Source organism: Phymastichus coffea, unplaced genomic scaffold, assembly GCF_024137745.1.
Source record: "Phymastichus coffea isolate CEN01 unplaced genomic scaffold, Cenicafe_Pcof_1.1 PCOF00077, whole genome shotgun sequence".
NCBI classification, from domain to species: Eukaryota; Metazoa; Arthropoda; class Insecta; order Hymenoptera; family Eulophidae; genus Phymastichus; species Phymastichus coffea.
Window position 1 is genome coordinate 728,759 of NW_026706888.1, and position 26,975 is coordinate 755,733.

The following is a 26,975-nucleotide window of genomic DNA, read 5'->3' on the forward strand; positions in this document are numbered from 1 at the left end:
GTAACACCCCTAATGTGCTCTAAGTTGAGGATATTGTGCGAAATCTCTACTTTGCAGACAAAGTTCTATATCATTCGCAACTATAGAAATTTAATTACAATCATAGCAATGCATATGTTTTTAACAGGCCAAAAATTATATATCCAAAATATATTTCATATCTAATTTTTTACAATATTTCAACGATTTATTAAGCAAAAGAAGTACAAGTATCTAAATTAATACAAAGACTAACTTATCTACGTTTTTAGGAGGTTTATAACATCTTTATTTTCTTTTATTTTTATTATTTCATACTGTTCTTTTTTTTATTTTTGTGTATCCACGCTATATAACTGAAACGCGTGTATAGCTTCATGAACAAGACAAACAATCGCTTTATCTTTCTAAAAACCGTTGTCTGATAGTAAATTTTTTCCTCATTTGAATTTGGAAGATGTCTTTTGGTAAATAAAACTTCTCTCGAATTAGCAAGTTTATAATTTCAATTCTTTCATCAAAGTCAACACCATTAGACTCACAGAATTCTTATAACAAAATGTTGCAGTAAAATTTTCCATAAAACGGAGAAACCGTATTTTTTATCATAAAATTTATTAAACTTTTATTAATTTCTACTATAGCTATAGTATAATTTTTATATGACGATATTGAAAATTTAATTGTAACAAATAATAAAAATTTTTTGTACCATAATGAAAAATGTTATGTTATAATAATTATAAAAATATGTAATAATATATATTAGAATACCTAACGGTAATAATTACTACGATTCGAGTAATTTTTACAATGAGCATAGAAAAAATTATTAGAATCAGATTGAAGTTGGATTGAATGATTGAAATAGCACATTTCGCGCTTAAAAAATTGATCAGATAATAAGTTACAAAGACCACGTGTTAGTGGCGGTGCAATTTTTGCAAATGGCAGAATGAATTTGGTATTTAATTACTATATAAAAAATATGTCAGTCTGAATTATGCATGTAAAAATGCACGTGGTTAAGCGACTAACAGGCAAACTACGCATAATAGGTTAACTTGTAAACTAGTAAATAAATAATATATGTAAGAATTTATATGTATATAGGTATATGTATATAAAACCGTTAATGTATTCCTGAATTGTATATACTCTGCCCTAAAGAATTTTAAGAGTAATGTCATCTTTGATAACAATTCGAATCAAATATAAAATTTTAATTTTGTTTTCCGAACCAGTGAACATGACTGTTTACATAGTGATTAATCTCCTATTTTTACAGTAATAATTATTATGATTTTTATTATGTTATATAGTAAATCTCCCAACATTTAAATTTTACGATAAGAATAATTACAGTCAGATTATATTTCACGATTACTATATATTTTTAGAATTTTTACTACAGATCATGGTAAATTTTAGTGTATAACTGAAATATTTCGCATTTTTAGCCAAAAAAAAACATAATTATTATATTCAGATTTTCGATATTGTTGTATGTAAATATGACATTGAAAAGTTTTTCGTGAGCTTAAAATTTAATTATTTAATACCTTCGAGGATATTTCACATATAAATCGTAATGTTAAAGTGTAAAATAATAAAAAGATACATTTTGTTTATTTTATTGCATAAGGTACCAGCAAAGTTTCCAGATTTAAAATAGTAGAAATTAAGCATTCGGATACAAAGCTTTCGTACGTTGATTAGTATTTAGTACCTCATTTATTTTCCAATCTGAGACATTGTAGCCTCTTTTGTAGGGTCAATAACTTCACAAGTGGGGCAACAATCAGGATATGATTTACTCAAATCTGCTGGGACTGGCCTTGTATTCTCACCACAGATAGTACTTCCACAACTAAAATATTTGTATATATATAGTAATGATTACTTATCATACGGCATTTACAAATTTTACTGACTCTGCCCATTCAATATGTAATCCTGATACCTCAGCCCTGATACATTCTTTCGATGTTTTATGTTTCTCTTCTGCATAAGACTTACACTGCTCGGGTGTCATTGTTGGTGGACAATATTCTTGATATAATGCTCGTTTTTGACGCAATTCCGGCTTAGCTGTAATATAATATATGTTTATCAAATTGATAAATCGACAATAATATCGAAATAAGACCCTTTAGTACATTTTACAGCGATAGTAACTTTAATATTGATAAGAAAATCTTTTCAACGCTAGTATTCATGAAATAGTAAGACAGTATAATCATACCTTCGATAGAGCCATTAGAAACACAGACCATAGCAACCAAGCTACACAATACAACGATGGATCTCATTTCTTTTATAAAATTAATATTCTTACTTTGAAGTAAGAAATAAACTATGGTAGTTAATGTATCGTTTATCTTTATATAGTTGACTTACCGCTACTATCTTTGCTGAATGATAAAATTTATAAAAACGTTAGGTCAATCGATTGTGTTTCGGTATGCATAGAAATAATATTCTTTTTCTTCTTATCGTTACAATATATCTATAAGCTATAATACAATCGAAAAATGTTGTGTTGCCCACAAATTACGTAAATGAATTAAATATGAATAAAAATGAATGTAATGTCTGAGAATATTATTTCATTAGTCAACACGCAATTTCTTAATCTTTTTCTTCTTGTTTTATAGAAAAAAATATTACAATAATAGCCATTTTTTCAAAATATATCTCATATAAAAAAAACAAGCATTACGATCTTGTACATTAATAGATTATCTATTTTTGGCGTGCAAATGATGAAATACATTTTAAAATCAGTTTGTTTTTAAATTGAATCAGAAATGCTGTACAGTGATAATATTTAATTACCCAAGATAATAAGGAAAATTTAAGGTCGTGTTTACGCAATTTGTTGCTCGACCTTTTCTTGTAAAAATTAAAGTCGTTTAAAGAAGACTTTCTAGTGGTTTATTTTCACATTTAGTAGCCTCAAGATTATATGCTATAGTAGATATTAACATTCATTTCAAATTATCCAACAGTTTACAGGATTTACATTAATCAGGATGAGGCTTTTACAAATTTTCTGGAAAGCTCTTCTTTCATCATGAATTATTATTATAATAAATTTCAGCTGCTTAATAGTGCTAGAATCTATAGCCGCATTACACCCTCTGTTTGTCACTAATTTTTTATTTTTTTTTTTTGCATTACTCGTTTGTTTTATTTTCTGAGTACGTTTCTTGCTATTATGTTACTGATGATGCTTTGAGCCGGTTTAGCTCTCAATACATTAATAGCATAATGGTTTATCAATCAATATACCGTTGTAAATAACTTTATATATTAGTTTGGAAAATGCAGACTTTAGTCAAAACTGAATAAAAAGTAAAAAAGCACTACCAAACTGGATGCAACCATGAAAATTTTCATTTCAGATATCTGTTAAAATATTTGAAACTGATTGTAGAGATGATTACGCCTTTTTCTTTTTCTCTATAAAATCTTATTTTTTTAAAAGAAGACTAATACCATATATTAAGCTTTTTCATATCTATGGATTACAAATGATGTATACGTGTTTATTTATCATAATAGTTTGTAATAAAAGTTTTCTAATCAACTATGGATATAGTAAACCTACTTATACTATAATTAATATTAATTATCATAAAGACATACTTTTGGTTTGGACAACTTTGAATCCTCAAATTTGTTTCGTACACAAAATAAATGTTATTTGAAGAGCGTATTGATATAACTTTTGGATAAGTTTGGACAAGGACGTGTTCTACTGGTCCGTAGATAAAGAATGACATAGTTCATTAATCTTAATCAACCGACCGTTTAGTTTTTAGATTATTGGGAACGTAATTTCTACAAAGTGTAATATTTATTGATATGACAACTTTATTAGAAGATATTTTCTGATGAGACTGAGAAGCGAAAGATTGAAAAAATATAGTTTCTAAAAAAATTTGTTGACAACAATTTCATTAGAAAAGATATGGCAATATCATGACTAAAAGCCTATCAGCGAATCGTTGAAAAATATGCAGACGAATTTTTAATTTAATGGTTTATACACCTAACATCATGATTACTTTTAATTTATTCATGACTGACATTAGTTGAACTTTGTAGATTCAGCCTACTTTATCCAACTTTTCATAAAATCATCAGATTCTGCATACAAACAATGCTATTTAGAAGATTTTTTTATTTTAAAAATATGAAGTATGTTCGTAACTCTACTATTTTACTATTTTACGAAACAAGTGTCCAAATTATTTTTTATCATGTTCAAAATCATAAATAAAAACAATTTTAGATAATGATAAATTTTTAAGTTTATTATGTTGATGGAAATTATATGAATTAAGCACGTAAGCAAAATATACATAATTTTTCAAAATATTTTATACTGCCAAAATTATATGCCATTTTTGCATCGATCAAGATACTTATAATTTAAATCGAGCGTGTATATTCTAATGGTTTAGAGGGATCCAATATTTCACAAGTCTCACAACATTCGGGATACGGCTTACTTAGATCTTGTGCTATCAATTTTGAATTTTCTCCGCATTTAATAGTTCCACACCTTAAAGTACATTGATTTTTATAAGCATTAACTTTAACATGTAAGAGTATTAAGTAATATATTGTAGTTGCTTACGATTGCCATTCTATTGAACCGTAACCGCCAATAAATCTATGACAATAAGTTAAGGTATTTGACTGTGCTTTGGCATAAGCTACGCATTCCTCATATGTTGTATTTTTTGGGCACAATTCTTGTGCTATAGATCGCTTTTGATGATGCTTCGGAATAGCTGGGAAAAATCAATTGATATTGATAGGTATTTCTATAAAAGGCAATTCACATATTATTTTGAAAAATGTATACCTGTTGTAGAACTGAAGAAACTGCAAGACAGCGCCAACAAACTCAATACAACGACGATGGCTCTCATTTTAGATTTTTACTGAGCTTTGATATTGTCATCGACTTAAAACTGACTGGTGATACGATTGTGCCGTTTCTATTTTATACTCTACTCCCCTACCTTTCGACCTTGATACCAACGTCATACGTTGGGTTTTTCTACACCACGTGTCGAATTTAATCTTCTTTACATACTTAATTATCTTACGAAGAATAATAAAAGGCTTTAAATCAAATCATTCTTAAAAGTTTTTAAATATAATATAGAATTTAAATAGTTAAACTTGACTAGGAATATATACTTTACTCAGTGTTTCAAAAAATCTTCTCTTACACGTGTATCATTATAAATAACTCCTCGTAATAACAAAATAATATATTATTTTAATTGTTTTTGCAAAGTTTGAGATGTCAAGTATTTTCAGAGAATTTGTCGGTATCCAATTTAGTAAGTTTAATATTTCCATAATTCGAAAGTCAGCAAATATCAAATACATGAAATTGTAATATTTGTTACATTAATGTTGCGAATCACATAAGTAAACAGAATATACGAAGCTATTCCAGTTGTTTAGATTTACAAGTGAAACATGTCATGATTACTTCAATAGCAATACCGATGAATTAAACTACGCTAGAAAATGTCGCTGGATTTGTAGCATCAATTATTTCACACCATTCACAACAATCAGGATATGGTTTGCTAAGATCTTCTGCTATCAGTATTGTATTTTCTTCACATGAAACACTTTCACAACTGAAAGTATTTTTCATAAAAATTAAGCTTACCAGTATAACTTAAGAATATATTGCAGTTTCTTACGTTTGCCATTCTATCAAATTTTTCCCACCAACGAATTGATGATGACAGTATTTTAAAGTTTTTGACTTTTTTTTGGCGTAACCTACGCATTGTGCATATGTTATATTTTCTGGACACATTTCTTTTGTAACCGATCGTTTTTGACGCTTTGGACCAACTAAAAAAAAATAATCTGTAATTAATTACCAATTCATGTAATTAATTATAAATATCAAAATATTTTATCTACTATTCATAAAATAATTCGTAAGATAGCGTTTAAAAAAAAATGACATAATACGGTAGTTTATTTGAATATTTGTAGTTATAAAATAAAATATCAATAAATAATTTTAAAATGTAATAATGAATTTTTATCTCACGATGTTTCAATAGTTCATACCTTCAGCATGACTGTTCGAACAATAAGCCAATACTACCAAACACAATACAGTTACAGAAATCTTCATTCTGAATTCGCGTCAAACTTTAGTATTGATTCAAACTCGAAATTAACTAGACTGAGGAGATGTTTGAAAGTTCTTCTTCTTATAATGTAATCAACAGCAACCTTTTACTTTTGACATTGACGGTATATAATAGATTGGATTTTCCTAGTATTCATCAATTATGAAACTTTTATGAGTATGAATAATAAACAACAGTATTTCAAACAAGCTTGCACATAAAAAGTTCATTCAAGATATAATTCATAAAATAAATTATCAAAATATGATGTTTTTGGCTAGTCACCAAATTTATATGATCAAAATCATAATTTTTATACAGATAAAATAAAATGTTTTTAGTTTAACATTTTTTACCAAAATGTTAGTAAATTCCATACGTAGAACACTATTTACAAATTTCTATATTTTTAAGGTTGAAACTACAATTATCTCCAAGAAGCTTGTTAGTTTACAATTCATTAAAGTTAGTTGCACAATTGGGGTTTGTGAATAAAGAATGTTTGTAAATAAAACAAACTGTATCATTTATTATTAATATTACATAATATTACATATAAATAAAAGAAATCACTGTACTGCAGCTCATCTTGGCTTGTGAGATTTCAAAACAAGTATATTTAATGATTAGGTGTTTTGCCCATATTGTCGAATAGGACGCCTCAATAATAAGTTTTCAGAATAAGCTCATAGAAGAGGAGCGATCATATCAAACAAAATTTCCAAATGATTTTGCAAACGAGGCGTATCACTTTGACGTCGACAGCGATATTTGACTACGCCGAAAACGTTCGCTGATTGTGAAGAATTAGCTATCATCTACACGGTGCTCACAACACTTAGGATACAATTTGCTGAGATCCACTGCTACCAGTCTTGAATTTCCTTCGCAATGAATGTTCGCGCAACTAAAAGTATATTGGTTTTTGAAAATATTACGTTTAACGTTCAAAGAAATCGAATAATACATTGCAATTCGTACCTTTTCCACTCAATATCATGGAATATACGACCTACTGTAAATCCATTACAGTCGTTGAACTTTTTTGACTTTTGTTTGGCATATTCTAAACATTCTTGGTGTGTTTTATGCTCTGGACATATTTCTCTTCCTGCCCATCGCTTTTGGCGTTCTACGACAGCTGTAAAAATCAATTGACCGCGATAGTCATGTTTTGTCAACAAACATATATGTTATATTAAACGTAATCACTCAATAAAACAAAATTTACCATCAATAGAATTGATAAAACAGCAGAAGATCATGACGAGATATAACGTGAACAATACAATCTTCATCTTGTAAAATGTGATTGACAATGACTGCTATTAGAAACTGTTTACATCTAGTTTCCGAGATAATAAAACATTGTCATCAATGTTGTAATCATGTGTTTTTGAAAGATAAAGCCTGATGAAATAAACTTTGATATCAAAGGTCAAAAAATTTCAAATATCGTTATGCACATAACGCGTAATTGAATCTCGCAACATTCCAAGTCACTTTGAATGTTAAAACTCTTCATTTTATCTGTAAGAAATTATCGGATCGTCATTCCAACGAAAATTTCACTTTCTCTTCCATCAAATCTAAAATGTTCACATTACAAGGAAAAAGCAAACAACAAGGCGCATTTTACTACTCTTCAATTGCGCTGACTCGCCGGCAGCAGAGTTGCATGCGGCAATACTCAGCTGACCGTATATAACTGCTAAGTTCCCCTCTTCCTTGCTTTGCACGAGTACTACTTTGCGACGCTTTTCACCTGGAAAATTCGTCGCTCGAAGGAAAGCGCGCACTATGCCGCCGTTCCCACATACAAGCGCGCGCGCACACACACACACAAACACACCTGCTTCGCTATTCTCTCATCAATGGATATGTGTCATGGATTATTTCTGCAAGGATTTTTGTTTCTCTAGTGAGATGATTTCATCCACAGAGTCATAATCGCGTGTCGTAACGACAAGGAGTGTTTGTTGATGTTTAGAATCTGATTTTTACCTCAATACTACGAGAGAATTTAATTATTTCATTCCGTGGCAATCGATTTGAGTTGTTTTTAAATTTTGGCTGATTCATAGTAATGACTTTAATTACACATTATGCAAAACAAAATGTAATTATTGAATATTTCAATAGGATATCAAATTAAGAATACTCGCTGTTGTGTGCAATATTTACATATATGACCTTCGATCAAAACGTTAAAAAGGATTTAAAAAGAACAAATACAATCTCATCTCATCTCATTAATACATTGAATACAGCGAACCGAGGTGGGTTGATTCGACTAATCATCCAAAAATAAGTCATCGATCACAGCTTCATGCTCGAACAATCAACCCATAAAAAGTCGTGTTTCTGTACGTACACAAACTAAACCTTGATGTACTTTCTCTTTTTTTTTACGCAGAGCGGATTTCCAGCCATTGATGAGCTCGTCGCGGCTCAAGTCTGAGGAGATTTATCGAGAGCGCGTGGCCAGCGACAGTTTGTTCGCTGCTAGCAAGAGTAGTCAGCAACCGCTACCACGACAGGATGTCTCAGAGGAACCAGAAGATGTTTTCGGACCACCACCGTTGCCCAAAGCCGGTGATAATTCGAAACCCAAGTCGAAGGTGCGTACAAGTATTTTTTTTTTTCTCGAATGTTGACAACTTTTATTTGAACTTGGAGAATGACTACCGATAATCGACTACGCGATGTCAGCGACGACGATTTTCGCTGACGGAGCTTTCTTGTGTGTATGTCGTAAAAATACAAATTTTTATACAATATATATTTGCGATAAATCTATCTTGAAATATGTTTTACTTTATAAAAGTAAACAATACTAATTAATTCATTTTATAACATTGGCATTATACAAAACCGTTGGATTTTTCCAACAAATTTATTTATAATTTAATAACGTTGGAAAACCTTTTTCATTGGTGATTATTTTTAGTTTTTCGAATCTGTGATCATGGAGACAAACGTTCATCTTTTTGAAATACAAAAATACTTGAAAAGAAATCAATTTTCACGCTTCTCCACGTGTTTACAGTCCTTGAACTGCCTGCAACCTTGTCGTGAAGTCAAGGCAACGTGAATTATTCGAATGCCAAGTATGGAGCTTTTATCAAGGCATTGCGTGATTTTGTAATAATCTGCAATAATACATCAAGATCTACGGACAAGTCATTGAAATGACAATCCCTTCGCTGACATTCAAAAATTGATATATTATAAAAAGAATTCCAAACGACATCCCGTTACCTCGAGCGCGATATTTCCGTCCGCGATGGCAGTGTTCCAAAAAGCCAACCAAATCGTGTTTTCTCTGCTTTTCAGGTAGCCTCGCTGTTCGACGATTCGGATTCGGACGACGACCTGTTCGGCAGTCCGTCTCTCAAAACCAGCAGTGCACCGACGCCCTCGAAACCGCAGCAGTCACAGAAAAAGAAAGGCTTATTTGACGACGACGACGACGACGGGGATTTATTCAGAGGTAGAGACGCGCCGGATGTTGATCTGTTTGATGCTGCCTCCAAGAAGCTGAAATTCACAAGTTTGTTCGACGACGAACCACCCGATGACGATGGTTTGTTCGGAGACAACAAATCTAAATGTAAAGCTAGTAGCAACGTGAGTTGTATTTTGGGTGAAAAAGAACAGACGGAATCTGTCGACAGTTTTTTCCACGAGGAAAAAAGCAGTGACAGTGTATTCAGTGAGGTGAAACAGGAGAGCAAAAAAGAACTGGAAAAAAGTGTATTCAAAGATCCAGCGAAAGTTGATAAAATATCGGAGAAAAAATCGAGTTCGAAAAGTTTATTTGACGATACTGAAGATTCGAATTTGTTCTCTGCAGTTCCTAAACTGACACCATTAGTAGGTGCTGCTACAGTTTTGAATAAAACTAGTGCTAGAAATAACGCTTCGGGTTTCTTCGACGACACTGAAGACTCGGATTTATTCAGTTCGTCGAGTTCGTCTAAAAATGTGCACGAGAAAAACATCGTGGAAAAATCGATAGATAGTCTGTGTAGTGACTCGACAGATCCAAAAGGTTTTGGTGCTAAGGATAGCAAATCAATCGAACAAACATCATCGAAGTCAGACTCACTCGTTGACGATAAACCGCAAGTATCTAAACCAGACTTTCTTTTCGAGGATAAACCTAAAACATCAAAGTCACTTTTCGAGGACGAAGAATTGAAGTCAGATTCTCTTTTTAAGGAAAAACCCAAAGCATCAAATCTACTTTTCGAGGGTGGAAAATCAAAGATAGACTCTCTTTTTGAGGACACATCTAAAGTTTCCCAAGCCAAGAAGCTCACAACGAGTATCTTTGACGACAGCGACGACGACGACGACGACGATCTTTTCAGTAGTTCCAAAAAAAAGAATCAGTCGTCGTCGAGTTTTTTCGAGGAAGACAAAAATATTAACGTCACGAAAGCCATGGACGATGAGAAAAAGGTAGAGATTGAGAAAGCCGTGGAAAAGGAAAAAGAGGAAAAATTGAAAGAACCACGGAAAGTAATCAAGAAAGACTCGCCACCAAGCTCGAAACTCGTAAAAAAAGTCGTTGAAAAGAAGATCATCTTCGACGTCGACGACGACGATGACGATGATTTGTTTGGCGATAAGAAGAAGAAATCTGTTACGCAGGATAAGTCAAAGGAGAAAGATGATGTTGAAAAGAAGAAAGAAAAAGACAATGATACTAAAACAAAGACTGAAGTTCCCAAAAAGCCAGACTTAGCTTCGAAAAAGGCAGTTTTTGCTGAGATTCAAAAGAAACTCGAAAAACATAATCTTCTTGATCCCGAAAGAGTAGCAAAACTCACACGACCAGACAAGCCTGCAAAACCAGAATCTACAGTTGTTGATGGCGCAGTAAGTTCAAAAAAGGAGCCACCAAAAACTCTCAAACTCGACGATCCTCCAGAGTCGGGGTCACCAACGGAAGATTTGTCAACGAATCAGCAGGCAATGAAGAAACCTGCTATCTCTGGTAAAATTAAGGATCTTCAAGGTAAAATGGGTCCTTTGAAGCTGCTCTCACCTACAGATAGCCCACCTACGTGGAGGAAAAGTACTGAGGAAAAGAATAGCAACGAGGACGAGCAAGAGCACACACCGGAGCTACCGAGTAGTGATGCTAGTACGCCGACTATGCCCAGTGAAGCGTCATCACCACATACCTCGGGTAAGTGTTTTATATTGAGCGAAAGTTTGTTAAGTAAATAGAATTTTAATAGCTAATGAACGGAAATTGACTATAAATCATTTTTATTATTAGGTACGAATTCTAGAGCGAGAGATTCACCGTCAACGAGGTCGGATAACACCGAGGTTGCCATTAGTTTTGACGAGCCAGCTCAAGTTGAAACCTTATCATCTACTGCTTCGAAAGTTAGTATTATAGCTATAATATTGCCTTAGACAAACAAAGGTATATTGAAAAGAAAAGGATTATAATTGTACAGTTCAGTTTTGCTGTAACTATCACTGAGACCTTCATGTATGATCTATAGATAAGATATCATGTGTCATTTGGTGGTCTTATCGCTAGCTAATTATACTATCATACGACCGCGAGGATGAACTGATTTATACAATGATTGTACGCACACAATATTTGCTAATCCCAAATAAAATATACTTTCGTTGATTTTACTTTACAATAAGCTTATTTGTTACTGATGACCTTATTAAATATATCATGAATATGTAACAAGAGAAGTTTTAATAATTTTCATAATTTCCAGAGTCGCCCAAGAATCCCTGGAAAAAGACGACCCCAGAGTAGACAGGCAAGGCACTCAGCTCTACGTCAAAGCGGTATTGACTTTGATTTTGTTGATGCCAGTCTCACAACAGCACAGTCGAATGGTGATGCCAGTGATGCTCAAATCATCAGTGATCGCTTGCAACCTCACAGACCTCACCATAGTACTGGTGACTCTGGTCATGCCGATGACAAGTCGGAGATCAGTGCCTCCAGGAATACTACGACCAACTTACTTTCGCCATCGACAGATGAAGAGGATCTATTTGACGTACCCCCAGATTTACCAGAAGATCCTGCTGCCAAAGAAGAATCTTTTTTCGGTAGAGCGCCAATTCTATCGCCCGTGGAGCCGATAGAAAAACCCAACGATAAGGTACCGGCTGAAAAAAAAGAAAAAAAAGAAATCAAGGAAAATCCAAAAGTAGAGGAGAAGAAAGAAAAGAAACAAGTCGCAAACCCTGTTGATCCTTTGCAGGACGAAAACCATGATCCATTGAAAGATCCTAGTCAACTCTTTGCCTTTGTTACGAAAACACCGTCGCCAGAAAAGAGTAAAGGTTTGTTATTATTTTGTTTTTCATTTCTAAAATATTTCTTAATGTATATGAATCTCAACAAGAAAACAACGAGAATTGATAATATTTTTTAATGACAGGTTTATTGTTTGATGAAGATGACAACAGCTTATTTACAAGTTCTGCAAAAGCTTTGGAAACGAAGGAGGAGAAAAAGTACAAACCCGCTTTGGATCTATTTGTCGATGTCGATGACGCAGAAAGTGATCTTTTTTCCTCCAGCAAAACGAAACTAAAAGCGAAATCTCTTAAGGATACAAAAACTGATTTATTTGATGATAAGATTGCTGAAGATAACGGTGATAATCTTTTTAGTTATATTACCAAGAAGACTGAAAGCGTGATAAAAAAAAATATTCCAGTCGCTAAAACCGAAGTAAAATCAGAAACTGCAATCATCAGCGATGAAGACGACAATATTTTTAGTTCATCTACAAAGAAAAATGAAAGAAAAAAAGTCGAAGATAAATCAATCGAACCGAAAAAGGTACCGCCAAAATTGAAAACTATTGAAGATGAAGAATATGGTAATCTATTTGGGTCCAGTGCAAAAATGACGGAAGGTACAAAAAATAAAGACATATCTATTTCGGTAGCTGTTGAAAGAAAATCTGAAGGAAAAAATATTAAAACTATTGTGAAGGGTATCTTTGATAATTCGAGCGATGAAGATCTATTCGCAAGTAGTAAAAAAATGATCCCTAAAAAGAAAACATCACTTTTCGATGAGGACGACGATGGCGAAAATGATGATGATTTGTTTGGGAAACCGAAAACGTCAATGAAAGAGTCTAAAGTAGCAAACATTGAGAAACCTGTTATTAAGAAAGCAGTTACAAAGGATCTTAAGAAAACAGCCGAAAAAATTGTTGAAGATCCTCTAAGTATGCTTCAAGATGATCAGTGAAAATGCTGAATATGTGCAATCTTGCAATAAAAAAATTTATTCATACATTGAAAGATGATAAGATATAGCATAGAAAAGTGTTTTAAAAAACTTACTGTAAAATATAAAGCGATTTATATTTTTTTATAAACTTTTCTACCGCTGTGCGTTCAATCGAACATCTTAATCACGTTTCAGTGTCGTTATAGAAATTGATTCCAAAATTAGTTTAGGAGTACAAAAATAAATTTGATACGTTATTTTTTTATTCATTGATTAATGTTTAAAAATAATATTCTGGCTGATAGCATCGTACGAAATGTAATTTACGCCAAAACCTTCCATAAAATTTTTTAAACTAATATGGAACCGAATATTATGAATTAATACATCAAGTTTACTTAAAATACAGAATGATTATTTGTTCTTTTATTTTTCATTCGCTGCAAAAATAGAGATTCCAGCAAAAATATTGTAAAAAGATGTATATTAAACTTTGAAAATGAAAAGATCAAACACATTTGTTTAATTTTTGAAAAACCTTATATTTTAGTTAAAAGTCGTAATAGTCATAAAAGTGCGGGCACTGTTATTTCATTTTATAATTCATAATGATGCGTAGAAAAGCACTTGTCAGACAATTTATATATCCTTATTATATGAATAACAGTAAAACGATATACATAAAATAAAACTATTGTATAAAAATTATCAAATCAATGTTCATAATGTATTGAGAACATGATAGGTAAAAACACGGTAACTTATGAAATAATATAATAAAAATGTTATATTGTGAATAATTCATATCCAAACTTAGCAATCACATTTTTTGATTGTATACATTAAAATTATAATTATGTTATTGAACCCTTAACTTGCACACCTCATTTTGACCACGTAACTGCTCGGTGGGGTAAATCTACCCCAGCCCGAAAAACATCGAATAAATCAGAGAATTTTAGATATTTTGCTATGAAAATTTTTTCTAGTTTATTTCAAACCTTTTACTACAAAAAAATATTCAGGTTAACAATTTTTAATGTTACATATACTGAAAAAAATTGTTGAAAAAAAAAAATAAATTTTATTTATTGTTAAAAATTATCTGGGGTAAATCTACCCCACATAGCAGTTAAGGGTTAAAGTATCTAGGTAGAGGAAAATAAAATCAATTGTAATTTTGACTTTTACTTGTCAAACACGATTCAACGTCTTACGAAGAATAATGAATTTTCAATAAAAATTATTTCATTGTAAAATTTTGTTATAAAAACTGTTTTGTAAAAAGGATTAAATACGTTTAATGCCGTTTAATGAGTGATTATAAGTTATATCGTATTATAGTGTAAATAAAAATACGTACTGTAAAAACTCGATTGGTACATAAATCAGATTTAAAAATAAAATTTGTGCTTAACTTATCACATATATAATTACTGATGTATTTTATGAAAAAGTTTATTAACTTTGGCAATTTCATCAAACTGTTGAGATACACTCACAAGCTTTCTTATTGTTTTTATTTCATCATTAAAAAATTAAAATTGAATGATCTACTGTCTATTATTATTTTTTAGTAAAATAAGGAAAAAGCGATCGAGAAACAAAGCTTTATTGTACACGTACAAGTGTAATAATAAAGTCGGGTGAATCATTCGACTCCATCTTTTATGCATTCGGATACAATTTTCAATATGTTAAATCTGTATTGTAAAAACTATTACTCAAATACTATTTGCAATAAAGTACCATAAAACCTCAAATTAGACAGGTAACATCAATTAAAAAAGTATTGTTGCTGCGGACGGAAACTAGGCAAATACGAGTCACGACGAAACTGGTGTCTAGATGTTAAATTATGAGAATGTTTTTAAGAAAACCTACGTAGAAATAATCTGTGAAGAGACAAGGCAGTGAGCGTACTGTTAGACACTTTGTTTTCCTTTACTTTAGTTTTTGCGGTCGGTCAAAAATATGTACAGGAGAAAAGCGAAGCAGTATATTACAACGATCGGGAGGGGGAGTATCTTTTCGCATCATTATGAGATAGTTTTAAGTTTGCAAACAAATGTAAGAAACGTGGCGAAACTAACGATAAATGTAACTTACAAGACAAGGAGCAGTCGCCAGAATATATCGCGTAAATGGGGAAGCGGTGAACAACGGGGTTACCTTCAAGGTTTCGCTCGTTATGATGAGTACGACTGTATGTGATTGAAACCGTTCACTTTGAAGCTCAAAAATTTTCTTTGAGGCTGCCATAGTCAAGCTACCCTAGGTTGCATATCCATGGCTGTCAAAACGGGGCTGAGGGGGAATTCGACGAGCGCATAATACCCCTTGGGGCTCTAAGGCGGCACTCTGCGATTTCTTCTTTTGTGCTCAATCTTGAACTTTCTAAATAAAAAGCGAATTTCATAGTAATCGATTGCATTTATACCTGCTCACCCTGACCTTAACAATCGTTACGTATTAAAACGAGTCAGCCCTCTTTGAATCTATAATTCAGCATTGTACGCTAACTGATAGATTTTTCGTTTAACATTGCCAATGCGATTGAACGCAAGTGCATATTTCTTGTGTCGCTTATTGCATTGCACGATATTTGAGTCACAAGACAGAAAAGAATTTTTTGGAAATAATTTGCCTGCAATGTCTTTGTCGCCGATGCGCGTAGGCGCATTATTCGATTCTCGACTCGAAAGTTTAACAAAGACACAATGTTCTCTCCGCGAAGTATCTACTTATTGCCCTATTAACTTATCGTCGATGTGTACGTGTGGGTAAGGAGCATCGAAGTGAGTGCAAACGCTGCCGCAAAAAAAAAATACTTCAAAGCCCGGGGGCCAGCAATCCCTGCCTGCACCGCGCGACAACGCTTAGTCGCCGATTGATCAGTCACTACGCGACCGTCATTGCAGTCGCCACGTAGTTTCCAATGAGTGATTTTCATTTTTGATTTTGTGGCATCGTAAAAGTTTTAGATTTCCGCGTAATACTGGGTGAGGATTTGTAGAACTTTCCGTTCGGCAATACGCTGTGTAAGTAAACTTTTAATCAATTTTTTCAGATAATGTTAAAGTGTTCGAATGTCCTGAATAACGTACAAACAAAAATAATTAGAGTGCATTTTATGTTTTTTTAACTTAAAATATTCCTAGTTTCCTTCAAATCCATATTTGAATGCAAATACAATTTATTTTATTAGTAAAGGTTCGCAAAAGATTGCCGATGTTTAAGCTCTTCGTGTTAACTACATACTATGTGATTTTTATTAAAAAAAACTGTTAACAATGTAAACATAGTATTCTAAAAAAACTAATGTTTTGCTTTCATCGCACGAACAATTAAAAAAAAAATGTCGCTGTTTAAGTTGTCCACTTCAATCGTTATTAGTACGTGACTTTTATTGTAACGGACAGTTGTCTGCGTGAAACGTGAAATATTTATCGCGTATTTATTCAAATTCACTTTGTTTTCTAAAAATATCGCACGTGTCGATGATAATCAACTCTTTGCACTAAATACCAATGACGACCAAATTTTCAATACCTCATTGCATTCAGCGAACTCAGAAAATTTTCTCGAGTACGTTGAACTTGAGAGTTCAATGAAATTCTAAGGTGAATCGTCAGATCGCCAAAGGTATTGTTTTGAAATTTATTGCTATAATTTAACTTCTCTATTCAGAAATTCAACGCATAAATTTATCTAGAAATTTTCTCTCCTACACTCGATTAGTTATTGAGGAGGCGACCTACGGAAGTTTATATAAATTACTTTCAATTTTATTTTTTCATAAAAGACGCATGACGTTAGAAAGTAGTAGACAGAACTTCATGAATCACATGCTCAACATGTCGAAAGACGAACAAACAAACGTATCTGGAGTAAGCGAAGTTACCGAATTTTTCAATGGTTCGAATGTCTTCGTAACTGGTGGCTCAGGCTTCCTTGGCAAACTGCTCATCGACAAACTACTGCGGTAAGCATTCACCCAGATTCTAATTATGCCGATACGACACATTTCAACGTAGTTAAGTATTTCATAATTATTTACAAAATTGATTTTTGGGTTGAGTTTTTTTTTCGCTAATAACGTTTGTTTCAAGCATCCTCGTAATTTTAGACACTAGAAATTTTGACAAAGTCTCATTTGTCACCGATGTGCAGTAGCGTTCCGACCGAGTCGGTTAAGTTGAAATCCAAAGAAAACCAAGTTAACCCTTGAATAATTGCTGATTACGTACTCCATTTTGAATATATCGTATGCAACAAAATGAAAATGAAATTTGAACCTTTGAAACTTACAACTAAAATGCCCAAGTTGTCGAATTGTTTTTCGTGAAAATCCGGTCGAATTAACCGGTTTTACCGACCAGAATTTTTACGAAGACCGCTTATGTATCGTGAGTTTTAAGGGTTTATGTTGCATATTGACTTTGCTATATAAGATACGTTTGAAAGGCATTAGTCAAACAATATAAATCCAGAGTTCATTCGATTTGCATAAAATTCGGATTTATATTTAAATAAGAAATCATCAAGTTAACTAAATTCAGTAAATATTATTTGTGGCAAAAAAAAAAAAAAATTAAAAAATAAAAACCAGAAACGAATGTGTCCATGATAACAGGAACATTACGTTAGCTAACTAGTGTAAGATGATATAATCTTATCTCGTGTGAGGTAGAATCTTGCCCGAGCGAAGCGAGAATGGAATGGCACACAAGATGAGAATCTGTTTGTCGAACATGTTAGGCACGATATTTTTGAAAACAACGCATGAAAAGCGCGAAATTCGAGCGTACGTTTTTCATCGAGCTTGCAGCAAGTCTAACTTTCCGCAAGGCCTGATGAAAAACATTTTTATTTAATTCACGTGAACGCCTAAAGTAATGTCAAGTATACTCTCATAAACTTGATAATAAAGAAGTTAGCTACGTGACTTTCTTTGCATATGTAGATCGCGATTGAGAATAGAATATAAAGCATTTCATGATTATGCATTGATAACTCTCGAGTTGCACAAAAATATAATACCGGAAATCCTCGTGTAAAGTACAATGACATCGATGCCCATTTGCATATATGAGCAGAACTTTTGTATAGCGATCGATTCTCCGAGTTGAAAGTTCGGAAAATCAATGCGATTGCTTTAATTTCAATTCTTAACATGCATTATACATATATTCGATTGCCTTTTTATTAGATTATTTGTTGTCGTAATTGAATAAGCGAAGAATGAACATTTCAAAGAATCATCGAATATTCTTTTTAATTTTAGATCATGTCCGAAAATGGGAAAGTTGTACATGCTCATGCGTGCAAAAAAAGGAAAGACTTCGGAGGAACGATTCAAAGAGCATTTTCAAGATGTTGTAAGTTGACCTGTTCAAATGAAATGCATACTAAAACAGTATCTTGATATTTGAAACAGTTCTGAGACGGGAAATCGAAATTTATTGCTCAGGTGTACGAAAGATTGAGAAAGGAACGGCCAAACTTTATCGATAACGTAGTAATGATCGAAGGAGATGCGAGTCTGGATGACTTGGGCATGTCAATAGCCGATCGAGAAAATCTCATCGAAAATACCCATGTTGTCTTTCACGCTGCAGCCACTGTGCGTTTTGACGAATCTCTTCGACAAGCCGTCAACATCAATGTTAGAGGAACGAAATTGCTGCTGCTTTTCGCTAAGCAGATAAGGAATCTCAAGGTGACGAAAGTGTATTTAAATAGCTGGTTTATTATGTGAACTTCGTAATGATTCAATTTTTCACAGTCGTTCGTTTATGTGTCAACGGCGTATTCACACTGCATAAGGAAAGATATCGAAGAGAAGTTTTACGAACCGCCGATGGACCCCGACAAAGTCCTGTCTCTCTGCCAGATGCTAGATGATACCCTATTGGAGCATATGACCAGCAAGTAAGTAATTTGTTTCCATGTAGAACGATTAGTTATTTTTGAAAATCTCATGTTTAATCGAATAGATCTTGGTTCATCATTTTTGGAATTGGTGGAATAAATTACTAATTAACTTTGTCTATGCTTTAAAAATTTTACATTAAATCTTGATCATCGTCATCATTGCTCTCTTTCAGAATATTAGGCAAATGGCCTAACACCTACGCGTTCTCGAAAGCAACGAGCGAGGAAATAGTACGAGTTTACAGCAAAGACATACCCACTTGCATCGTCAGACCGTCGATTGTGATAGCAACTTACCGCGAGCCAATGCCAGGCTGGATCAACAATTACTACGGAGCAACTGGGGTTGTAGTTGGCGCTGGTATTGGCTTGTTGAGATCTTTGCATTGCAAGGCTGACAACATCGCCGATATCATTCCCGCTGATTACGTGATTAATAACATTATCGTCGGTGCTTATGACGTAGCTAAGCAATGGTAATCATCTTTTACGGTAGCGTGAGAATGTATTTTGTTACAAATATGTTATTTTGGCTCTAAAGGCAAGAGAAACAGAAAAACATTGAAGATAAACGGACAGAAGAAGCGCCGATCTACAATTCCGTATCTTCGTGCCAAAGGCCTATTTCTTGGATTACCTTCATGCGTCTCAATGAGCACTACGGTAAACAAGTACCGAGCGCTGTGGTATTCTGGTATTACGTATTCACGCTAAACAAACATTTGTGGGTTCATAATCTCTTCTGCTTTTTGTTTCACACTATTCCTGCTATAATCGTAGATGCACTTGCTATGTTGACTGGACGGAAACCTATGTAAGGATATTTTCTAATAATTTTATCGGAATTCCGTTTCTTTTTACATCAATTATTGTGGCTTCGATATAGGTTGTACAGAGCGTACCAAAAAATTCACAAGTTTAGCGGAGTGATATCCTATTTCTGTACTCAGCAATGGAATTTCAACAATGACAACTTGCTAAGACTGTGGGAGAGAACAAGTCCTGTCGACAGAGAGAAGTATGATTTCAATTTGAACAGTTTGGATTGGGACGATTACTTTTACCATCATGTGCGTGGAATCCGTGTTCATATTCTCAAAGATCCACTGCATACGATTGAAGTTGGACGTATGAAAATCAGACGGTAAGAAGCAATTGGTCACATTTTTTATTATTTGTTCCTCTGGTGTACATATATTTTTTTCTTATTTTAGTTTGAGAATTGCTCACTACATTATCGTAACGTTACTTGGATTTTTATTGATGTGGGCTATTTACACTCTCATGCAAATACGTTTTTCTTCGTAACCTCGTTTCAATTAACAAGCATAAAAATTCACTTTGATAATTTTTCTTTTCATTAGTGCTTTTGTTTTTTATATTTCTATAAAAAATATTTAATTTTTCTTTTGACAATACTGACGTATTGGATGTCAAATTTATAGTAACATTGTTGACTGTAATTTGTAACTATGTATATTTTGATGCGTGACTGCAGAGTCATTCGATTATCGAAGCATACCAAATCTCATTGAACATTCGATGTAGCGATACAATTGTTAGTCACGCATAATAGTCTTTGAAAGTTCATCATACTTTGGTCGATTGTAATTTTTCTACATACATATAGTGATTGCAATAATGCGACTGTGCATTGTATAAAAGCATGCATGAATATGAGTTTATTTTAATTCTAGAAATGTATTTTTAGTTTTTTACGCTTCGCCAATTTATAATTTTAATAAATGTTTTTTTTTTCAACAACGTTCATTCAAAGTGTGAAGTTATTTGTTATTATGAAAATATGATAATGCATTTATAAGATCCTTAGTTTCCAACCGGTATAATACCGATAACACTTGCAGTTACAGCGATTGTCGACAGAGGTCTGTACGTTACTGAAATCAGTTCATTGAAATAATGTTCGGACAAAAATAAGACACTTTCTATACCTGGCCATCGTGGACGTCGAACGTCGAATATTGAACCTATACCGGGCCAAAAAAAAATGTAAAAAATATACATTTTTCACCTCGGTACATGTCCACTGCCCGACGCTCGACATCCAATGATTCTTATGTAGGAAATCTCTAACTTAACTTACATTTTGATATTTTCAAAGCCACTTTTAATTTCTGTAAATCTATTGGAACATTACATTTAATGTCCGAATAGCTTAAATATGAATGTAATAATTTAATAACAATCAGTGATACCCACAATAGTTTCAAACATATGAATTAAAAAGCAATAATATTACGGTAAAAAAGTTTTTAAAATTTTAAATGTATTCAATGAAATAAATATAAAAAGTATTTGTATAACACAAAAGAAAAGGTTATGACAATCTATTAAATGACAAAGTTAAAAGTACTATTCTTGAAAGAGCAGTATACGATACAAAGTGCTCTTAGCAAGGAAACATCGTTGTGGACGATGAAAAATGAAGCTACATATCTCCCGCGCGGCGCAAAACGTCGAGGGAGAGAGAGAGCGAGAGAGCGAGGAAGAGATGTGCACAACATCAGTTAACAAAACAAATTCATTAGACATCGGCGATATCTTTCGCGCGAGATACTTTCCGTGCGAGTGATGGATGCAGTTATTTACGAAGACGAGCTGTTAGCTGGACAAAACGATCGCGTGTTCGAGAGAGGCTAAAGGGCGCGAGAGCGCGCAGAGCCGAACGGAGCGACTATCAATAATTATTAATTAAGCGATCGCCGGCGATAAATCAACCGCGACGAGATTTATTGCGCGACACTCGTGCGTTCGACACTTGTTCATCAGTCAAACCCCGTGCGCGCGCGCGTGTCTGTGAATACTTTTTTTTTTTTTCTTTTTCCTGCATTGGCTTTCGAAAGCTCTCGTGCGCACGCGCTTTTGGTTAATCGACCGGTTTTAATTGCCGCACACTTGGCTTTTTTCGGACTCGAATGTACGTGTATGCGAAGTAAGCGAGCGCACGAAAGTCGCGCTAATTTATGCAAGCGACCAAGAGTGTCGATGAACATTTTTGTGGAATATCTTATATATTGATTTTATCGCCGAGACAGAATCTGCGCGATTTATCAGTAAACGAAGAAAATTTTTTTTTAATTGAATATATAAGACTTAGGAAAAACGTAGTAATCGATTGGGTTAATCAAGTAGATATTTTTTGAAGTAATAAAACCGTTTAGCAAGTCGTAATGTAACTAAATATGTTTTTTTATTTTTATAGGAAAAATTAAATGTTTTTATCGTTAATGTTTCCCGTCGTGTCAAACATCAAATCCGGTTTGTAACTACACGCTCAAATACATTTGTAAATATGATAAAATCCATCTATTTTCTCAAGCATTAACCAAATAATTCTCAATAATTTGTAAAATATCATTCATTTTATTGTATAGAACCAAATTCAATTCCTGTAAATCAAGAGCATGCGCAATAACATTACAATATAACTATGTAGTCCATCTAACGAAAGCCTCGATGCAAATCACCATTTTCGATCTTGAAATAACAGCATATCCACCTCTCGCCGAATAAAAGTCTCCCCCGTATGCAAACAAACCGACAGCATCAGAACTGGACCTTGATTTATGGCAAGCAGGTCGCGATAAAAAAATTAAAAAAATTTTATAAAAATTTGCGCGCACATGTACCGTAGGGAATAATTGAGTTAGTCGATAGGTGAACAAAAGCATCATCGAAGCATCGTTGAATCTAAGGCGCACGTTTTCCGCCACGCCTTTTGCTGTACGCACAAAGACGCCCACGCGCACGCAAACTGTCCCTTAAGGCTGCCCGAAAATAACCTCCGAGCGACAGGTATAACGGCTATCTTATCATTTTTATACTCTGCTTAGTGGGTTAACTTTTCGATAAGCTGTATGATATAGTGAAAATCAATTTTTCTTTTTTGAAAGTTTACATTCCTAACGGCAATAAAGTCTCTTCGTTGCCTTGCACACACGAAAAAAATGATTAGCACCATGTAGCTCGTAGCATAAAGCAATGAATTTTTCGGTCAATTAATGTAACGATGCTTCACACTTGCGAAACTGATAAAATTCGCAAGCCAAACGATTATTGCTTCGATGCTAATCTTTATTGTTGATCTTCGTGGCTTTCTTTCATCCTTGTAGAAGGTGAATTTTCACTATACGATCGACCATTGAACATGCTGCACCATCGTCTCTCCTACGTAGCTTTCAGCGTTTAATCCATAGTTTTATGTCGACTAATGGATGTGCGATCACGCGTACATATTTAAATTCTGTTAAAAACCCGATTTTCATTAAAGCTCCACTCGCACGCATCATTTCAAGTTTTATCCACATATAAATGCATCTACAGAAGACTATTAATCAAAGGCATTTCGTCGCCGTGCCATTGGAAACCTCATGGATTTACGACTGTACACGCGTAACCCATACGAAGTTATACGAGGGGGGGGGGGGGGGGTTTAACGAGCAAGTGCCGTGTGTAGCTTCTAATTTCTTCTGTTGCGCGCGGACAATTATCTCCGAACCACGGCCGGTACCGAATTCGGACGTTTATCGATTTTTATGCGGCAGTCCAGGCGCCGCTTCCTTGACTTTTACTGCGCGCACGTGTGTGTGTGCTTCGCGAAAGGATTCTGCGATGCCTTTAGCATTCCTTTGTCGGGCCAAAGATATCGAGTGGTCATTTCTTCTGTCTTCTTTTTATGCGAGGGGCTTTGAAAAGAAACGAGAGAAAGTCAGGTGCAGGATGGTAAGGTGAGTAAATACAGTAGGGATTACGTTGTTTTTCTTCGGTGCAGGGCTGATTAAGATCTGCAGAAGTGGCTGTAACTTTTCGAGTTCTCAAAACCACGTCGTATGTAAGAGAAATTAAAATTTACATTATAATAATTATTATAAGCGAAACTTATCTGTCTAAATGTGTAAGCTATCGAAACGATAGTGTTTCAAACATTGTTTATAATGAATTTTAGAGGAATTATTATTATTATTTAAGAAACTGATCTAAAATCGTATACGTATACCAAGAGTAAATAAATTTTACAAATATCTAAAAAGAATAATTCATTCATGCGATCAATATGGCAGAGGCTCCCATAATGTAACCGCTATTTCATATGCACTGAATGCTATACTCAGATTAAACACATTTCTGATGGCTGTCACTTTATTTTTCATTTCATTTATTGATTAAATTAAAAGTTCAACCTTGGTAGCTAAAGATTTAGGTCAAATATACTATTTTCACATAATTTTATATTACACTGTAATAACTATATTTCAACTTATTAACGGAAAAAAAAAACATTATATTATATTTTCACGTTAAATTTTATGGAAAACGTTATTACCAATGAAAAAAAATAATTGCCAGTTGAAGCAATTAAACCATTAATGTACCCAAGTAATCAGCATTTACAGTAGCACAAATACCCAAAGTAAAAAGGAAAGAACAAAAATTAACAAAACCATGTGTACGTGCTCATAACAATGAGTTGGTACTTTCTCCAAAAAGCAACCGAGAAAAAAAGTCTCCCTCTCAGCTATACAGCATACAAATGACGTGCACGTACCAAACCTGATTTTCACATGCGCATCTCGTATAGCAATTGCTACCAAAAAAGAAGAAGAAAAAAAAGAAGAACAACCTTGTCACACCCAAGAGAAAGAAAGTTAGTTGTCGTTTTTTTTTTGCTCGCGAAGCGAAGCAAATTACTTTCGAAAAAGAAAATTGATTGTTAAGTGCGTCCCGTCGTCGTAAAAATTGATTCTTTTTTGTTGTGGCCGCGCGCGCACGTGGTCATTACCAAATTATAGTTTGATTAAAAGAGGTAGACTTATCCGAACTTATATTGGACTTTCACGGAAAGTGGATACTGATTATGAAAAATTACATTCTTATTGTAACGTAAATGGTTTATGTGTTGTTATTATTTTTTCGTGAGAGAGAGAGGCGTTTACGAGTATTGACACTTGGTAATAATTCTTGGTAAAGATGTGAAAAGTTGTGTGATTAATTTTTAAACTGGAGAAATCTACTTGTTATAAATATCTGCAAATATCCTCGGGTTCGCACGAAACGTATTGTTTCAAATGTTAATTTTTTTATAGTAACTTTTCCCATAAGAAAGAGAGAAAGACATGTAACCTACACTCCACGGTGGTTTCGAACATTTGAATTTTTCAAGAGGCATGATAATTCGGACGTGCAAGACCTCCTTGGAAGTTTTTTTTTTTATTATTAAGTAGGTATGTACACATAACGTGGATGCGTATACGCTGTTATCGGTACATAATATTTGATTACCGGTTAATGATACAAGATCCGTGTCATTAATTTTTATGACCTACCATAATAAGGTGTTTGTCGAATGTGACCGAGTGTTGGATTTCTACGACCGCAAATCTTTGGCTTAATGTGTAACTGTCTTTAACGATGAACGAAGTATTACGCATTTTTCGTTTGGCCGGTTTACTTTTATGAAAATCGTGTGACAGGTTACAATTCTGGCGAGTGGATGACAACATTCAATGAACATGTGAAAAAATCATCACCGCTTACTCATGAGTAATTTCAATATCCATCTACTGGCAAATCAAGAGATAATAAAATTAAAGATTACGGCGTCGATTGTAATGAAAAATTTTTAAATATTACATTATTACAGCTATATTACTTTAAGAACTAAAATACGAATAATAATTTGTCAATTTACTCATAATACTTTCAAACATCGCTCAAAAATTATAAGCTTACAATGTCCCGTTACCATTCATGTTGCTAATATTGCCATCTTACAACTTGCAGACTCACCTCGTAAACTACAATCATAATGGGTAAAAAACTCAAGAACCTTTAAAAAGAAAAGAAATAAAAGAAAAAAACAAGTTAGTTCCAAGTATGACTTTGCCGGCACACACCCGCGCTTGCGGGGAAGTGCTTGGTCTCGGGGCACACAAACTTATCGAAACAACAGATCTACTTCACTCCGCCCATCTCTGCATTACCGAGGCTTACAGCTGCGACGTATTTCATTGCTTGGCATCGGGGTTGTCGGCATGTGTCATCGCCTGCAACAATTTTTATTTTAAATGAGCTTTCTACGATGCCTTCTTTTACGGGATTCAGATACAGATAATTGCAATGTGCTTCATTCATAGGCTATACGGTCATTTGAATTTATTATTTCAAGGAACAAACAACGAATATTAATGAGCGATTTAAACTTGAAAGTTCTTGAAATCTCTAACTCAATATCATTTATAATGTAAGGTTCTTAGAATAATTTTATGGTTGCTTAAATCAGCCCAAGTATAACTTATTATGGTATTATGTTAATTAAATTGTTTATTACATTATGAGGATAGTAGTTATAATTTTTTACTATCAATTTATACATTTCCTACTTTTTGAATTGCAAATATTTCATTCGAACAACAATTACTTGCAAAATAATCGAGGTACAATTAGCATGTAGTAATAATCTGTATAGTCAGACACTTAAGCATAAATGTAATATCCTATAAATGTCATAATTCCCCGGATAGGTACTGTTTCTTTGGCACAGTGTCTGTGCTTTTCGTATGAAAATTAATTCAGTACGAAAGGTGATTTGATAGGAAAATTTG

At 33.5% G+C, this 26,975-nt stretch overlaps 6 protein-coding genes across 10 annotated transcripts in view; 2 read left to right on the forward strand and 4 right to left on the reverse strand.

The window, feature by feature from the left end:
* The window catches only part of LOC131668381 (WASH complex subunit 2), a 31,935-nt gene extending 16,119 nt beyond the window's left edge, over positions 1–15,816 (forward strand). For 4 of the 5 annotated variants that reach the window (XM_058942497.1, XM_058942496.1, XM_058942499.1 and 1 more), the window contains 5 exons: positions 8,584–8,788; positions 9,504–11,367; positions 11,461–11,573; positions 11,930–12,509; positions 12,608–15,816. In XM_058942497.1, the coding sequence (XP_058798480.1) occupies positions 8,584–8,788; positions 9,504–11,367; positions 11,461–11,573; positions 11,930–12,509; positions 12,608–13,434 (3,589 nt within the window). In that variant the 3' untranslated portion in view covers positions 13,435–15,816. The remainder of the gene's footprint in view (positions 1–8,583; positions 8,789–9,503; positions 11,368–11,460; positions 11,574–11,929; positions 12,510–12,607) is intronic. The other variant, XM_058942500.1, reaches the window with a different exon arrangement.
* Positions 1,334–2,311, reverse strand: LOC131668383 (uncharacterized). The gene is made up of 3 exons (XM_058942501.1): positions 2,225–2,311; positions 1,914–2,070; positions 1,334–1,849 (listed from the first exon to the last, which is right to left on the reverse strand). Exons 1-3 carry the CDS (start codon positions 2,289–2,291, stop codon positions 1,714–1,716), a joined length of 360 nt encoding a protein of 119 aa, XP_058798484.1. The 5' UTR covers positions 2,292–2,311; the 3' UTR covers positions 1,334–1,713.
* LOC131668384 (uncharacterized) lies at positions 4,281–5,014 on the reverse strand. The gene is made up of 3 exons (XM_058942502.1): positions 4,859–5,014; positions 4,628–4,784; positions 4,281–4,552 (listed from the first exon to the last, which is right to left on the reverse strand). Exons 1-3 carry the CDS (start codon positions 4,923–4,925, stop codon positions 4,420–4,422), a joined length of 357 nt encoding a protein of 118 aa, XP_058798485.1. The 5' UTR covers positions 4,926–5,014; the 3' UTR covers positions 4,281–4,419.
* Positions 5,243–6,227, reverse strand: LOC131668385 (uncharacterized). The gene is made up of 3 exons (XM_058942503.1): positions 6,103–6,227; positions 5,721–5,877; positions 5,243–5,654 (listed from the first exon to the last, which is right to left on the reverse strand). The coding sequence occupies exons 1-3, from the start codon at positions 6,167–6,169 to the stop codon at positions 5,522–5,524; spliced, it is 357 nt and encodes a 118-aa protein (XP_058798486.1). The 5' UTR covers positions 6,170–6,227; the 3' UTR covers positions 5,243–5,521.
* LOC131668386 (uncharacterized) lies at positions 6,700–7,810 on the reverse strand. The gene is made up of 3 exons (XM_058942504.1): positions 7,399–7,810; positions 7,149–7,308; positions 6,700–7,074 (listed from the first exon to the last, which is right to left on the reverse strand). Exons 1-3 carry the CDS (start codon positions 7,463–7,465, stop codon positions 6,975–6,977), a joined length of 327 nt encoding a protein of 108 aa, XP_058798487.1. The 5' UTR covers positions 7,466–7,810; the 3' UTR covers positions 6,700–6,974.
* A 517-nt stretch (positions 15,817–16,333) lies between the features above and the next one.
* On the forward strand, positions 16,334–21,101 carry LOC131668412 (fatty acyl-CoA reductase wat-like). Its single transcript, XM_058942543.1, has 9 exons — positions 16,334–16,457; positions 17,222–17,401; positions 18,704–18,797; positions 18,890–19,138; positions 19,205–19,350; positions 19,527–19,829; positions 19,895–20,167; positions 20,240–20,497; positions 20,568–21,101. The coding sequence occupies exons 2-9, from the start codon at positions 17,226–17,228 to the stop codon at positions 20,659–20,661; spliced, it is 1,593 nt and encodes a 530-aa protein (XP_058798526.1). The 5' UTR covers positions 16,334–16,457; positions 17,222–17,225; the 3' UTR covers positions 20,662–21,101.
* The last annotated feature ends 5,874 nt before the right edge of the window (positions 21,102–26,975 follow it).

Bases quoted from the DNA above. Each gene is read 5' to 3' on its own strand.
- LOC131668386 (XM_058942504.1), bottom strand. From the start codon at position 7,465: ATGAAGATTGTATTGTTCACGTTATATCTCGTCATGATCTTCTGCTGT. The intron at 7,309-7,398 runs GTAAATTTTGTT...TGATTTTTACAG, and splicing joins TTTTATCAATTCTATTGATG to CTGTCGTAGAACGCCAAAAG. The intron at 7,075-7,148 runs GTACGAATTGCA...ATATACTTTTAG, and splicing joins CATGATATTGAGTGGAAAAG to TTGCGCGAACATTCATTGCG.
- LOC131668384 (XM_058942502.1), bottom strand. From the start codon at position 4,925: ATGAGAGCCATCGTCGTTGTATTGAGTTTGTTGGCGCTGTCTTGCAGT. The intron at 4,785-4,858 runs GTATACATTTTT...GATTTTTCCCAG, and splicing joins TTTCTTCAGTTCTACAACAG to CTATTCCGAAGCATCATCAA. The intron at 4,553-4,627 runs GTAAGCAACTAC...ATGTACTTTAAG, and splicing joins GGTTCAATAGAATGGCAATC to GTGTGGAACTATTAAATGCG.
- LOC131668412 (XM_058942543.1), top strand. From the start codon at position 17,226: ATGACGTTAGAAAGTAGTAGACAGAACTTCATGAATCACATGCTCAAC. The intron at 17,402-18,703 runs GTAAGCATTCAC...TTTTAATTTTAG, and splicing joins CTCATCGACAAACTACTGCG to ATCATGTCCGAAAATGGGAA. The intron at 18,798-18,889 runs GTAAGTTGACCT...TTTATTGCTCAG, and splicing joins AAGAGCATTTTCAAGATGTT to GTGTACGAAAGATTGAGAAA.
- LOC131668383 (XM_058942501.1), bottom strand. From the start codon at position 2,291: ATGAGATCCATCGTTGTATTGTGTAGCTTGGTTGCTATGGTCTGTGTT. The intron at 2,071-2,224 runs GTATGATTATAC...ATTATATTACAG, and splicing joins TTCTAATGGCTCTATCGAAG to CTAAGCCGGAATTGCGTCAA. The intron at 1,850-1,913 runs GTCAGTAAAATT...CAAATATTTTAG, and splicing joins TTACATATTGAATGGGCAGA to TTGTGGAAGTACTATCTGTG.
- LOC131668385 (XM_058942503.1), bottom strand. From the start codon at position 6,169: ATGAAGATTTCTGTAACTGTATTGTGTTTGGTAGTATTGGCTTATTGT. The intron at 5,878-6,102 runs GTATGAACTATT...ATTTTTTTTTAG, and splicing joins TTCGAACAGTCATGCTGAAG to TTGGTCCAAAGCGTCAAAAA. The intron at 5,655-5,720 runs GTAAGAAACTGC...AAATACTTTCAG, and splicing joins AATTTGATAGAATGGCAAAC to TTGTGAAAGTGTTTCATGTG.